The sequence below is a fragment of the Nerophis ophidion genome, linkage group LG23 (genome assembly GCF_033978795.1).
Source record: "Nerophis ophidion isolate RoL-2023_Sa linkage group LG23, RoL_Noph_v1.0, whole genome shotgun sequence".
NCBI lineage: Eukaryota > Metazoa > Chordata > Actinopteri > Syngnathiformes > Syngnathidae > Nerophis > Nerophis ophidion.
This window is the reverse complement of record NC_084633.1, coordinates 39,221,660-39,237,635: the sequence shown is the minus strand read 5'-3', so window position 1 is coordinate 39,237,635 and position 15,976 is coordinate 39,221,660. Positions and strand designations below refer to the sequence as shown.

General features: G+C 38.7%; 1 protein-coding gene across 4 annotated transcripts in view; it reads left to right on the top strand.

The window, feature by feature from the left end:
- The window catches only part of ep300b (E1A binding protein p300 b), a 112,826-nt gene that overhangs the window by 53,745 nt on the left and 43,105 nt on the right, over window positions 1-15,976 (top strand). For all 4 annotated transcript variants that reach the window (XM_061884511.1, XM_061884513.1, XM_061884512.1 and 1 more), the window contains exons 19-20: window positions 11,554-11,793; window positions 13,821-13,909. In XM_061884511.1, the coding sequence (XP_061740495.1) occupies window positions 11,554-11,793; window positions 13,821-13,909 (329 nt within the window). The remainder of the gene's footprint in view (window positions 1-11,553; window positions 11,794-13,820; window positions 13,910-15,976) is intronic.

Below are 15,976 nucleotides of genomic sequence, written 5' to 3'. Positions count from 1 at the left end.
TGTTTGTTTGAGATTGTCATCACTGCCACAATTGGTGGAGAAATGTGTTACACCTGAGTAACACTGCCTTGGGATACGAAACAATGTTATAACATTTTGGGGCTGATCTGGATCTCTGTCTGGATTCAGCGCTTTTTTACAATCAGCTATGCTCTCTGAGTCACTTTTTAGCTTGTGTTGGCGCTTTTACACTATTTAACGCAAACCTAAATGTAATTACCGTATTTTCCGCACTATAAGGCGCACCGGATTATAAGGCGCACCTTCAATGAATGGCCTATTTAAAAACTTTGCTCATATACAAGGCGCACCGCATTATAAGGTGCATAGAATAGATGCAACAGTAGAGGCTGGGGTTACGTTGTGCATCCTTTAGATGGAGCTGCGCTAAAGGGAATGTCAACAAAACAGTCAGATAGGTCAGTCAAACTTTATTAATAGATTACAAACCAGCGTTCTGACAACTCCGTTCACTCCCAAAATGAATAAAATGCTGTTTTATTATTTTCCCCGTTTCAATAAACACGTAAAAAACAGTCTGATACTGTTACGGTAAATCAAACGTTAATGCAATCACAATATAGTAACACTGGAAATAGTGCAAAGCAATAATATATCAATAACTCAACGTTGCTCAAACGATAATGTCACACAACATCCATCCATCTTCTTCCGCTTATCCGAGGTCGGGTCGCGGGGGCAACAGCCTAAGCAGGGAAACCCAGACTTCCCTCTCCCCAGCAACTTCGTCTAGCTCTTCCCGGGGGATCCCGAGGCATTCCCAGGCCAGCCGGGAGACATAGTCTTCCCAACGTGTCCTGGGTCTTCCCCGTGGCCTCCTACCAGTTGGACGTGCCCTAAACACCTCCCTAGGGAGACGTTCGGGTGGCATCCTGACCAGATGCCCGAACCACCTCATCTGGCTCCTCTCGATGCGAAGGAGCAGCGGCTTTACTTTGAGTTCCTCCCGGAGGGCAGAGCTTCTCACCCTATCTCTAAGGGAGAGACCCGCCACACGATGGAGGAAACTCATTTCGGCCGCTTGTACCCGTGATCTTATCCTTTCAGTCATGACCCAAAGCTCATGACCATAGGTGAGGATGGGAACGTAGATCGACCGGTAAATTGAGAGCTTTGCCTTCCGGCTCATTACTGAATTCAGTAATGCGGACGTTGTACCGATCCGTTGTGGTGAAGAAGGAGCTGAGCCGGAAGGCAAAGCTCTCAATTTACCGGTCGATCTACGTTCCCATCCTCACCTATGTCACACAACACAACACACAAAATAAACATGTAAAGCTCACTTTATTAAGTTATTCCTCATCCACGAATCCCTCAAATTATTTTTCTTCAGTGTTCTAATCAAACAGTTGGGCGAATACGGCATCCAACCTGCCCGTCTCCGCCTCAGTCTCGTCGAAGTCGTCATTAAAGGAGTCAGTATCGCTGCTTTTAATGTTAAATTCTCTCGCTGCTGCTCTATTCCCGTCTTCTACTGTGTGACTGATCACCTTGAGTTTAAATTCTGCGTCGTAAGCGTGTGTCTTAATCGGAGCCATTTTGGGGTCTTTACATAAACACACAGAAACGGCACGCCTCCCGCAGTCATATATCCCAGCATGCAGCGCGCGCTTCTTCTCCTACGGGGGAAAATGAAATCGGCGGCTGCTTACCGTAGTTGTGAGACCTGTTTTGGCTCAATATTGGTCCATATATAAGGCGCACCGGGTTAGAAGGCGCACTGTCAGCTTTTGAGAACATTTTAGGTTGCACCTTGTAGTGCGGAAAATACGGTACTTACTTGTTTTAGATTGAACTAAGTTAACAGTATTATATCACGTCTTTTTCCCGTTAGGAGTGGCTACAATCTCATGGTGATTGAGCTTATTTACACGCCCTCGGTTCAGAAGGAAAGGAGCTTAAAATGTTACAAACTATTTTTAATTCTCACGATAATACACAACAAAGTGTGACCCTTTTTAGGATGCATACTTTTGTTTGTAAATGCGGTCCCGTTTCCTTTTTTCGAGCGACTTTTGGCAACCCTGCTTCACGATCAAATCTTCCTTAAAATTCTCTCTTTCATAACACATGTTGACATCCTGGGAGATTGAGCACTTTGATCAGTTTCGTAGTCAATTGCTTTTTTTTGCTATCACATTGATTCATTTGCCATTGTTTAAATCATACCTTTTTTGTAGGTTTTTAGTCTGAATCAGATTTTGTGTCGACATTCTTGTGTGCCATTGCTTGCTTTCTAGTTCAGTTCCTCACCAGTAGCAGTGTTAGTAGGCAGTGTGTAGATGTGGGGCAGTCATTCTCTTCATACCCCTTTTTTCCCCAACTATAAAGCCCACTAAAGTTTAGAAGAGAAATATTTTCCATGTATTAGCTGCACCGGCCTATAAGCCGCATTGTGAAATGACCTATTTACACAGAAATATTTAGTAAATGTTTATTTACATACCTTAATTCAGGGGTGTCCAAAGTGTGGCCCGGCGGCCATTTGCGGCCCACAGCTAATCGTTTACCAGCCCGCCACACATTCTGCAAAAATTGCAGAATTGATAGAATTGCAAAAATAAAAATAAAAACATTTTAAAAAAGTGGAATGAGGTGAAATCAAATGAGAAAAAGTGGCAATGTTGACACAAAGCTGCCATGCTGGCAGGTTTTTGTTCCTTTTGTCTTTATTTTCTTTTTTTTCCATTGCTCAAAAATAAAAAAAGGACAAAAAAATCTATGTAATAATGAAATATTTCTTCAAAAATATCACTTTAAAATGTTTTAAGTGGAAAAAATATTGCATATGTTGTGTGGTTCCCATAGAAAAACATCAAAGTTTTGACAAAAGAGCATAAAACAAACAAAATAATAGTTTAAACTTAAAATCGGAAGTTGATCTTGAAATTTAAGTGTTTATAGTAAAAAAAAAACCTAATAAAAATGCATCACTTTATGAGTAGGGAACCTTTCGGATTTCATATATATTTAGTAGGATTTTATTTAACTTTTCACTGTGATTACTCAAAAATATTAAATAAATAAAATCAATGGTGTCTTTGAGGGCTTTAATTGCTAAATAAAGGAACTCTCCTGAAGGAATCAATAAAGTACTATATATCAATCTAAATACTGCATATTTTAGTTTTACTATAAAAAACAAAGTTGTCTTTGACAGAAAAGGCATAAAACCTTATTTTTTTTACTTTATATCAACCTCAAGTTGATATAGAGATTTACTGTAAGCATTAAATAAAAAATTATAATAATAATTTGACTTATTTGTAACATTTTAGTGACTGAGACCCTCTATGCTCCCCAGGAGCCCTAAGGATAAAAAAAAAAATCCATATATTTTGTTATGGTTTCAAAATGAAAAATATCAAAATGGCTTAAACAAATGCTTAAATTTTTCCGTGTTTCTGTGGAAAAAGTTTGGACACCCCTGCCTTAATTGTTTCCAAACAGTGTCTGTGACATGGCAGTAAAACGGCTGATCAAACTAAAACAGATGTCATGGTCATGGACCCACTTGTTGCGCAAGTTAGCTCTCCAATCAGCTAAAACAGACTCAATAACTCCACGCTGATGTTTTGGTGAATTCACTGAGAAATTTATGAAAGTGAAACAATACAAAAAGAATGCCATTGTAAGTTAATAATATCAACAGACACTCGTAAACAGGTTAGCATTATAGCTAATGCTAACGACCTTAGCATCATTCCATCACGATAGCGTATACAAATATGCATGAAAACACTCCTACAGACATCACACAAGGGACACTTTAGTAAGTAAGAATAGTTTTAGTTATATTGGAAAACTTAAAAACGTTGCACGGCGACAAGACCGAACAGTAATTATACTTCCGGTTGAAAGCGCTAGTCTTATCAGAAGGACAACGCAGCACTGCAGTGCCCGCGGTGGGCGAACTGGTCCAAAAGATGGCGCCATAGCACAAACAATAGCACACTCATTCAGCGTATTTGCTTGTTTTTTTCCCTTTTTGCAATATGACTGTCAATGAAGAATAAAAATCCATGAATTAGCCGCAGCGTTTTAGAAACCGCAGGGTCCAAAGCGGCTTAAAGTCGATAGTTTACAGTCATTTTGACTATACTGTGTGTGCCTACCTGACAGATATTTTGTACAAAATATTCAAATGGTAAATACAGGAATTAAAAACTACCTACTGGTGCACCCTTTAAAAACTGACACTTTTCTTGTGTGGCTACAAATCTGCAACATATCTTTGAAATATAAAGTGGTAATATGTTAGGTTGACATATATATCAGTTGTAATACAAACCCTGTTTCCATATGAGTTGGGAAATTGTGTTAGATGTAAATATAAACAGAATACAATGATTTGCAAATCCTTTTCAACCCATATTCAGTTGAATATGCTACAAAGACAACATATTTGATGTTCAAACTCATAAACTTTTTTTTTTTTTTTGCAAACAATAATTAACCTAGAATTTCATGGCTGCAACACATGCCAAAGTAGTTTGGAAAGGGCATGTTCAGCACTGTGTTACATCACCTTTTCTTTTAACAGCACTTAATAAACGTTTGGGAACTGAGGAAACTAATTGTTGAAGCTTTGAAAGTGGAATTCTTTCCCATTCTTGTTTTATGTAGAGTTTCAGTCGCTCAACAGTCCGGGGTCTCCGCTGTCGGATTTTACGCTTCATAATGTGCCACACATTTTCCATGGGAGACAGGTCTGGACTGCAGGCGGGCCAGGAAACTACCCACACTCTTTTTTTTTTTTTTACGAAGCCAAGCTGTTGTAACACGTGCTGAATGTGGCTTGGCATTGTCTTGCTGAAATAAGCAGGGGCATCCATAAAAAAGACGGCGCTTAGATGGCAGCATATGCTGTTCCAAAACCTGTCGGTACCTTAAAGCATTAATGGTGCCTTCATAGATGTGTAAGTTACCCATGCCTTGGGCACTAATGCACCCCCGTACCATCACAGATGCTGGCTTTTGAACTTTGCGTTGATAACAGTCTGGATGGTTCGCTTCCCTTATGGTCCGGATGACACAATGTCAAATATTTCCAAAAACAATTTGAAATGTGGACTTGTCAGACCACAGAACACTTTTCCACTTTGCATCAGTCCATCTTAGATGATCTCGGGCCCAGAGAAGCCGACGGCGTTTCTGGATGTTGTTGATAAATGGCTTTCGCGTTGCATAGTAGAGCTTTATCTTGCACTTACAGATGTAGCGACAAACTGTATTTAGTGACGGAGCCCATGTGGTGGTATCCTTTAGAGATTGATGTCGGTTTTTGATACAGTGCCGTCTGAGGGATCGAAAGTCACGGTCATTCAATGTTGGTTTCCGGCCATGCCGCTTACGTGGAGTGATTTCTCCAGATTGTCTGAACATTTTGATGATATTATGGAGCGTAGATGTTGAAATCCCTAAATTTCTTGCAATTGCACTTTGAGAAACGTTGTTCTTAAACTGTTTGACTATTTGCTCACGCAGTTGTGGACAAAGGGGTGTACCTCGCCCCATCTTTTCCTGTGAAAGACATAGCATTTTTTGGGAAGCTGTTTTCATACCCAATCATGGCACCCACCTGTTCCCAATTAGCCTGCACACCTTTGGGATGTTCCATATAAGTGTTTGATGAGCATTCCTCAACTTTATCAGTATTTATTGCCACCTTTACCAACTTCTTTGTCACGTGTTGCTGGCATCAAATTCTAAAGTTAATGATTTGCAAAAAAAAAAAAAGTTTATCAGTTTGAACATCAAATCTGTTGTTTTTGTAGCATATTCAATTGAATATGGGTTGAAAAGGATTTGCAAATCATTGTATTCTGTTTATATTTACATCTAACACAATTTCCCAACTCATATGGAAACGGGTTTTGTATGTTAGGCTGTTTATATACCAGTCTTTATATGTTTGGCTGTATATATACCAGTATATCAGTCATTAAAGTCATATATTTTCTTTTGTTCTTTTCAGTGCCTAAATATTTGTAGATCAAAACAGATCAATCTGTTGACTAAAAGTTGTAAAACATTTTTAGGTTTTATGCCCTTTTTTGTCAAAACCCTCTTTCTTAGCAGGAAAAACATAGAATATGCAATTTTTCACCCAAAAACTGTTCAAAGTGGAGTTAAATGTTAAGTAATTGGAGCCGTAAATTGCAAAATATTTCATAACAACTTTGCTTTCGGTTCATTTTTATTTTGGAGCATTAGCAGTTTAAAAAAAAAAAGGCATCAACTTCAGCAACGACAGTTTACAGTAAAAAAAAGCTTAGTTATTAGTATCAATATCGCAACATTTTCTTGTGCCGTTACACCTGTTTGCTCCTTTATTTATTTTTGTTTGTAATATCGTCAAATTGAGCTTGGGGCTGCCGCTATATATAGTTGACTGATAAGGTCATGTGTATCTATTGTTTGTTGGTCACCATGGTTACTCCAAGACACACTACACTTTGAAACATATCAATACCTTATTTTATATTTTTGGAATAAAAAAAAAAATTTTTCCTTTGCCTATAATGAGGCGATGGGAAAAGAAACCCTTTCTTTGTGTTTGCCTCACCTCGGCACAGTTGGTGTCATGCTGCTGGCGCTGTTAAAGGGGAAGTGCACTTTTTTGGGAACTTTGCCTATCGTTCACAATCATTATGAAAGCAATTTTTTTTTTTTTTTGCATTCTAAATATTAAATAAATGCTAGCAAAAGTCAGCTTGGAATGGAGCCTATAGAGTCCCTAAAAAAACATCCAATCACCTCCATTAATGTTTTATATACATGATGTAAGTATATATGTCATGTAGTAACATTCATAATAACATGTAATATATACATGATGTAAGTATATATCTCATGTAGTAACATTCATAATAACATGTAATATATACAGTACATGATGTAAGTATATATGTCATGTAGTAACATTCATAATAACACGTAATATATACCATGATGTAAGTATATATGTCATGTAGTAACACTCATAATAACACGTAATAAATACATGATGTAAGTATATATGTCATGTAGTAACATTCATAATAACATGCAATATATACATGATGTAAGTACATATGTCATGTAGTGACATTCATAATAACACGTAATAAATACATGATATAAGTATATATGTCATGTAGTAACATTCATAACATGTAATATATACATGATATAAGTATAAAGGTCCTGTACTAACATTCATAATAACACGTAATTTATACATAATGTAAGTATATTAACCATCCATCCATCCATCCATTTTCTACCGCTTATTCCCTTTCGGGGTCGCGGGGGGCGCTGGCGCCTATCTCAGCTACAATCGGGCGGAAGGCAGGGTACACCCTGGACAAGAGTATATAACATTCATAATAACACGTAATTTATACATAATGTAAGTATATTAGTTAATCAATTTATACATACATAATGTAAGTATATATGTAGTATCTAGTAACATTAATAATAACATGTAATATATACATGATGTAAGTATATATGTCATGTACTAACATTCATAATACCATGTAATATATACATGATGTAAGTATATATGTCATGTAGTGACATTCATAATAACATGTAATATATACATGTTGTAAGTATAAAGGTTATGTTGTAACATTCATAACACGTAATATATACACGATGTAAGTATATATGTAGTATCTAGTAACATTCATAATAACATGTAACATATACATGATGTAAGTATATATGTAATATCTAGTAACATTCATAACATGTAATATATACATGATGTAATTATATATGTGATGTAGTAACATTCATAATAACACGTAATATATACATGATGTAAGTATATATGTCATGTAGTAACATTCATAATAACATATAATATATACATGATGTAAGTATATACGTCATGTAGTAACATTCATAATAACATGTAATATATACATGATCTAAGTATATATATGTAGTATCTGGTAACATTCATAATAACATGTAATATATACATGATGTAAGTATATCCGTATGTCATGTGGTAACATTCATAATAACATGTAATATATAAAGCGCTTTGGGCTCCTTAAAAAGGGGTAGAAAAGCACTATACAAGTACAACCCATTTACCATATATACATGATGTAAGTATATATGTCATGTAGTAACATTCCTAATAACACGTAATATACAGGACTGTCTCAGGAAATCAGAATATTGTGATAAAGTGCTTTATTTTCTGTAATGCAACTAAAAACATGACAATGTCATACATTCTGGATTCATTACACATCAACTGAAATAATGCAAACCTTTTATTATTTTAATATTGCTGATTATGGCATACAGCTTAAGAAAACTCAAAAATCCTGTCTCAAAAAATGTGAATATTTCCTCAGACTAAGTAAAAAAAAAGATTTATAACAGCAAAACAAAATCAAACATTTGAAAATGTCAATTAATGCCGTCAGTACTTGGTTGGGAATCCTTTTGCACGGATGACTGAATCAATGCGGCGTGGCATGGAGGCAATCAGTCTGTGGCATTGCTGAGGTGTTATGGATGCCCAGGATGCTTCAATAGTGGCATTGCTGAGGTGTTATGGATGCCCAGGATGCTTCAATAGTGGCATTGCTGAGGTGTTATGGATGCCCAGGATGCTTCAATAGTGGCATTGCTGAGGTGTTATGGATGCCCAGGATGCTTCAATAGTGGCATTGCTGAGGTGTTATGGATGCCCAGGATGCTTCAATAGTGGCATTGCTGAGGTGTTATGGATGCCCAGGATGCTTCAATAGTGGCATTGCTGAGGTGTTATGGATGCCCAGGATGCTTCAATAGTGGCATTGCTGAGGTGTTATGGATGCCCAGGATGCTTCAATAGTGGCATTGTTGAGGTGTTATGGATGCCCAGGATGCTTCAATAGTGGCATTGCTGAGGTGTTATGGATGCCCAGGATGCTTCAATAGTGGCATTGCTGAGGTGTTATGGATGCCCAGGATGCTTCAATAGCGGCCTTTAGCTAATTTGCATTATTGGGTGTGCTGTCTTTCAGCTTCTTCTTTACAATACTCCACAAATTCTCTATGGGGTTCAGGTCAGGGGAGTTGGGCGACCAACGGAGGACAGTAATGCTATGGTCAGTTCACTGGTTACTGGTGGTTTTGGCACTGTGGGCAGGTGCCAGATCATGCTGGAAAATGAAATCATCATCACAATAGAGCTTTTCATCAGATGGAAGCATGTAGTGCTCTAAAATCTCTTGGTACACAGCTGCATTGACTCTGGACTTGATGAAACACAGTGGATGAACACCAGCAGCTGACATGGCTCCCCAAACCCTTGCCAACTGTGGGAAATTCAGACTGGATTTCAAGCAACTTGGAGTTTGCTCCTCTCCAGCCTTCCTCCAGACTCTAGCGCCTCAGCTTCCAAATGAAATACAAAATTTGCTTACGTCTGAAAACAGGACTCTGGACCACCCTGCGACTGTCCAGTGCTTCCTTTCCATAACCCAGTCCGACGATTCTTCCGTTGTCCTGAGTTCAGGAGTGTCTTGACCATGGGAATACGGCTATTGTAGCTGTATCTGTTGAAAAGCTATTTGGAGATGATCATTTATTTTTCCAGCACATTATTATATGCACAATCCAACATGCTAAACAAGAACAACGTTGTGTGCACAATCCAACAATGACAGTACAAAATGATGACAAAGTCAAGTAAACCGGTGTGGTGAATGATGTCCTTAAAGCAGGGGTCACCAACGCGGTGCCCGCGGGCACCAGGTAGCCCGTAAAGACCGGATGAGTCGCCCGCTGGCCCGTTCTAAAAATAGTTCAAATAGCAGCACTTACCAGTGAGCTGCCTCTATTTTTTTTTTTTTAAATTATTTACGAGCATGCTGGTCTCGCTTTGCTCAAAATTGTTAATTCTAAGAGAGACAAAACTCAAATAGAATTGAAAATCCAAGAAAATATTTTAAAGACTTGGTCTTCACTTGTTTGAATAAATTCATTTATTTTTTTACTTTGCTTCTTATTACTTTCAGAAAGACAATTTTAGAGAAAAAATACAACCGTAAAAATGATTTTAGAATTTTTAAACGCATATACCTTTTTACCTTTTAAATTCTTTCCTGACAATTTAAATCAATGTTCAAGTAAATTTATTTTTTTTATTGTAAAGAATAATAAATACATTTTAATTTAATTCTTCATTTTAGCTGCTGTTTTTTCAACAAACAATATTTGTGAAATATTTCTTCAAACTTATTATGATCAAAATTCCCCAAAAATATTCTGGCAAATCTAGAAAATCTGTAGAGTCAAATTTAAATGTTATTTCAAAGTCTTTTGAATTTCTTTTAAACTTTTTATTCTGGAAAATCTAGAAGAAATAATGATTTGTCTTTGTTAGAAATATAGCTTGGTCCAATTTGTTATATATTCTAACAAAGTGCAGATTGGATTTTAACCTATTTAAAACATGTCATCAAAATTGTAAAATTAATCTTAATCAGGAAAAATTGCTAATGATGTTCCATAAATTGTTTTTTTTATTTTTTCAAAAAGATTCAAATTAGCTAGTTCTTCTCAAATTTTTTGGGTTAAATTTTGAATTTTAAGGAGTCGAAATTGAAGATAATCTATATTTCAAAATTTTATTTAAATTTTTTTCTTGTTTTCTCCTCTTTTAAACCGTTCAATTAAGTGTTTTTTTTCATCATTTATTCTCTACAAACAACCTTCCGTAAAAGGAAAAAAATTGTACGACGGAATGACAGACAGAAATACCCATTTTTTAAATATATATAGATTTAGTTATTAAAGGTAAATTGAGCAAATTGGCTATTTCTGGCAATTTATTTAAGTGTGTATCAAACTGGTAGCCCTTGGCATTAATCAGTAGCCAAGAAGTAGCTCTTGGTTTCAAAAAGGTTGGTGACCCCTGCCTTAAAGCAACCGCTACAAAAATAACAATATCAGTCACTTTTTGGATGTTTTTATTAGGTTTTATGGGCGAATTAGAGGAGCTAAATTGTCTCTGCTGTGAATAAACTATTATTTAGGAGTTAGAATGCATAAAAAAATCCATGTCTTTAATAACGATCCCGTGCGATCAGCAACATTCTAAAAAAAAGTGCACTTCCCGTTTAAGGTCAACCACCATGTTGCCAAAAAAGCTCGAAAAAAGTCAAGCTGTAGGCTCTGTTAAGTTCTACGTTTTGCACCTTGGTCACTTTGCATCCCTGAATGCTGCATGGAGCTTCCAGCCAGCTATCAATCCCCTTTTTTTTTTATTTTTAGCAAAGTCAAGTCCTAACTGAGCTTTGAGGACCTTCATTCCTACAAGTATGTTTGAAAATAAGCTGTCTCTGTTGCCAACTTGGACAAAACAAGGTCCAAGTAGTCAAACACCAGGGTGCAAAGCCAAGATCTTGAGGGCCCAATTTGTCATGTCTGTCTGTCTGCACACAAAGCCTCTTTTCTGCAGCTCTCAACAACAATGTCCCCTCTTCTCTCCCTACGCCATGGACCTCCTTTCTCCTTGCTGACCTCCAGGACTACTTTGACATCGTGAAGAACCCCATGGACCTGTCCACCGTCAAGCGCAAGCTGGACACGGGGCAGTACCAGGAGCCCTGGCAGTACGTGGAGGACATCTGGCTGATGTTCAACAACGCCTGGCTGTACAACCGCAAGACCTCGCGCGTCTACAAGTACTGCTCCAAGCTGGCCGAGGTCTTTGAGACGGAGATCGATCCCGTCATGCAGGGCTTAGGATACTGCTGCGGACGCAAGGTGAGGTCGCTCGTTAAAGGCCTACTGAAATGAGATTTTCTTATTTAAACGGGGATAGCGGGTCCATTCTATGTGTCATACTTCATCATTTCGCGATATTGCCATATTTTTTGCTGAAAGGATTTAGTAGAGAACATCCACGATAAAGTTCGCAACTTTTGGTCGCTAATAAAAAAAGCCTTGCCTGTACCGGAAGTAGCAGACAATGTGTGCGTGACGTCACGGGTTGTGGAGCTCCTCACATCTGAACGTTGTTTACAAACATGGCCACCAGCAGCGAGAGCGATTCGGACCGAGAAAGCGACGATTTCCCCATTAATTTGAGCGAGGATGAAAGATTTGTGGATGAGGAAAGTTAGCGTGAAGGACTAGAACAGGGGTCGGGAACCTTTTTGGCTGAGAGAGCCAGGAAGCCAAATATTTTAAAATGTATTTCCGTAAGAGCCATATAATATTTTTTTTAACACTGAACACACAACAAAACGCGTGCATTTTTAAGAAAGACCAACATTTCTAGAGAGGTCTCTTATTCTTTGTAATAACATTGTTATTCTGAAGCTAACTGTGGAGGGGGCGTGGCCTGCGGGGAAGCAGGGTGTTGCCAGGACCGCCCTCGAATTCAGTGACAGGTGCGTAGATGGCCCACCTGGGCCTTTTTATCCGATCACCTGTCGCTATGTTATAAGCAGCAGCCAGGAGGAGAGACGGGCTTGGGGCTAGAAACCAGAGCACGAGCCAGAACGAAAGAGAAAAAGACAATTGCTGGAAAACAACTGAGAGACTTATAGAAAAATAAAACAATATTGTAACCCTGAAACTGGCTCTCATGTCAGTGCTTGGTGGTCTGAAGAACGCCCTGGTTGGGCAAGCCCCACCCTAACCAATAATAAATAAATGACTTCTTACCAACTTCTTGAACACAAAAATGCATGACAATATTTTATATTTTGAACGTTATTTTTAACACTGTGATTACAAGTGGAATTATTCATTATTTATCGTGTTAAGCAGAGTCAGCTCAGATTTATCCGAGAGCCAGATGCAGTCATCAAAAGAGCCACATCTGGCTCGCGAGCCATAGGTTCCCTACCCAGGGACTAGAAGAAGAAAAAAAAAATGAGGGCAGTTGGAGCGATTCAGATGTTATTAAACACATTTACTACGATAATTCCGGAAAATCCCTTATCTGCTTATTGTGTTACTAGTGTTTTAGTGAGATTATTTGATACCTGAAAGTCGGAGGGGTGTGGTGACCGCCAGTGTCTCTGAGGGAAGCCACGTTTCTCGACAAAGTGAAGCGAAGGCAGCTGTTGGGGCCAGGCTGAGCTTTTTTTCCCCCCTCCTCCGCGGTGGAAGCATCCCACGTTCGGGGAAGGCCGGTCGGAAGAGGCAAGAGAGTCCACAGCTGCCTCTTTGACAGGTGCACGAGGAACGACGCAAGCTATCCGCTCATGTCTACGGTGAAAGACGACTTATTACCACAATTTTCTCACCGAAACCTGCCGTTTAACATGTGGTAGAGAACCATATTCGCTTAACCGCTCTGTTCCATATTAAAGCTTCACCGTCATCTTTAGGGAATGTAAACAAAAAAACACCGGCTGTTTGTGTCGCTACAGCCGGCCGCAATACACCGCTTTCCACCAACAGCTTTCTTCTTTGACGTCTCCATTATTAATTGAACAAATTGCAAAAGATTCAGCAACACAGATGTCCAGAATACTGTGTAATTATGCGATTGAAGCAGACGACTTATAGCTAGGATCGAGGCTTGAACAACATGTCCGCGACGTCACAAACACGCGTCATCATACCGCGACGTTTTCAACAGGATACTTCGCGCGAAATTTAAAATTGCAATTTAATAAACTAACCTGGCCGTATTGGCATGTGTTGCAATGTTAATATTTCATCGTTGATATATAAACTACCAGACTGCGTGGTCGCTAAGTGGCTTTCAGTAGGCCTTTAAAGGATGGCGTCTCCCGCTGAATCTAACCCTTTCCTTTTTCCATTGCTTTCTCCAGTTTGAGTTTTCCCCCCAAACTCTATGCTGCTATGGAAAACAATTATGCACCATCCAGCGCGATGCTGCTTATTTTAGCTACCAGAACAGGTAAGGGCTGTCCACTCACACACCACTTTGAATAGAATGGAGAAACACCAATGCCATTATGCTGCCATGAGCCACTAGGTGGAGGCAGCCAGTGTTTGTGCTAGTTGCAACACAGCTCCTCAGTTAAATATCATCACACCATTGTGGATGGTCATAAAGTGGGCTCCTGACTTGGGCCCCTGTTCTCCCATGTGCTCAAGTGGTGAAAAGGTGCGCTCCTGCTCGGCTCGTTGGAGTTGGTCACTGCGTCAAAAAATAAATTGCTTTTATTTTTATTTGTAAAGATTCTTAATCGATTCAAAAAAATGTAATGGATTTTTTTCATTATTTCTTTCCCCCGATCTGTCCTGGCCAGCCACTCAGACAAATCATATTGTAGATGTAGATGATCTATATCTGCTTCACAAAAGATACTTCTCTTGTTGCCTTATTTGTATTTGACTTTATTCCGCTATGGACTGGACTCTCATTATTATGTTAGATCCACTATGGACTGGACTCTCACCCTATTATGTTAGATCCACTATGGACTGGACTCTCATTATTATGTTAGATCCACTATGGACTGGACTCTCATTATTTTGTTAGATCCACTATGGACTGGACTCTCACACTATGTTAGATCCACTATGGACTGGACTCTCACACTTTTATAATCGATCCACTATGGACTGGACTCTCACAATATTATGTTGGATCCACTATGGACTGGACTCACACTATTATGTTAGATCCACTATGGACTGGACTTACACTATTAGATCCACTATGGACTGTACTCACACTATTATGTTAGATCCACTATGGACTGGACTCTCACACTATTATGTTAGATCCACTATGGACTGGACTCTCACACTATGTTAGATCCACTATGGACTGGACTCTCACACTTTTATAATCGATCCACTATGGACTGGACTCTCACAATATTATGTTGGATCCACTATGGACTGGACTCACACTATTATGTTAGATCCACTATGGACTGGACTTACACTATTAGATCCACTATGGACTGTACTCACACTATTATGTTAGATCCACTATGGACTGGACTCTCACACTATTATGTTAGATCCACTATGGACTGGACTCTCAATATTATGTTAGATCCACTATGGACTGGACTCTCATTATTATGTTAGATCCACTATGGACTGGACTCACACTATTATGTTAGATCCACTATGGACTGGACTCACACTATTATGTTAGATCCACTATGGACTGGACTCTCATTATTATGTTAGATCCACTATGGACTGGACTGACACTATTATGTTAGATCCACTATGGACTGGACTCGCACACTATTATGTTAGATCCACTATGGACTGGACTCTCACTATTATGTTAGATCCACTATGGACTGGACTCTCAATATTATGTTAGATCCACTATTGACTGGACTGTCATTATTATGTTAGATCCACTATGGACTGGACTCTCATTATTATGTTAGATCCACTATGGACTGGACTCACACTATTATGTTAGATCCACTATGGACTGGACTCGCACACTATTATGTACGATCCACTATGGACTGGACTCTCACTATTATGTTAGATCCACTATGGACTGGACTCTCACTATTATGTTAGATCCACTATGGACTGGACTCTCACTATTATGTTAGATCCACCATTGACTGGACTCTCATTATTATGTTAGATCCACTATGGAGTGGACTCACACTATTATGTTAGATCCACTATGGACTGGACTCACACTATTATGTTAGATCCACTATGGACTGGACTCTCACACTATTATGTTAGATCCACTATGGACTGGACTCTCATACTATTATGTTAGATCCACTATGGACTGGACTCTGTCACTATTATGTTAGACCCACTATGGACTGGACTCTCTCACTATTATGTTAGATCCACTATGGACTGGACTCTCACACTATTATGTTAGATCCACTATGGACTGGACTCTCACACTATTATGTTAGATTCACTATGGACTGGACTCTCACACTATTATGTTAGATCCACTATGGACTGGACTCTCTCTATTATGTTAGATCCACTATGGACTGGACTTTCACTA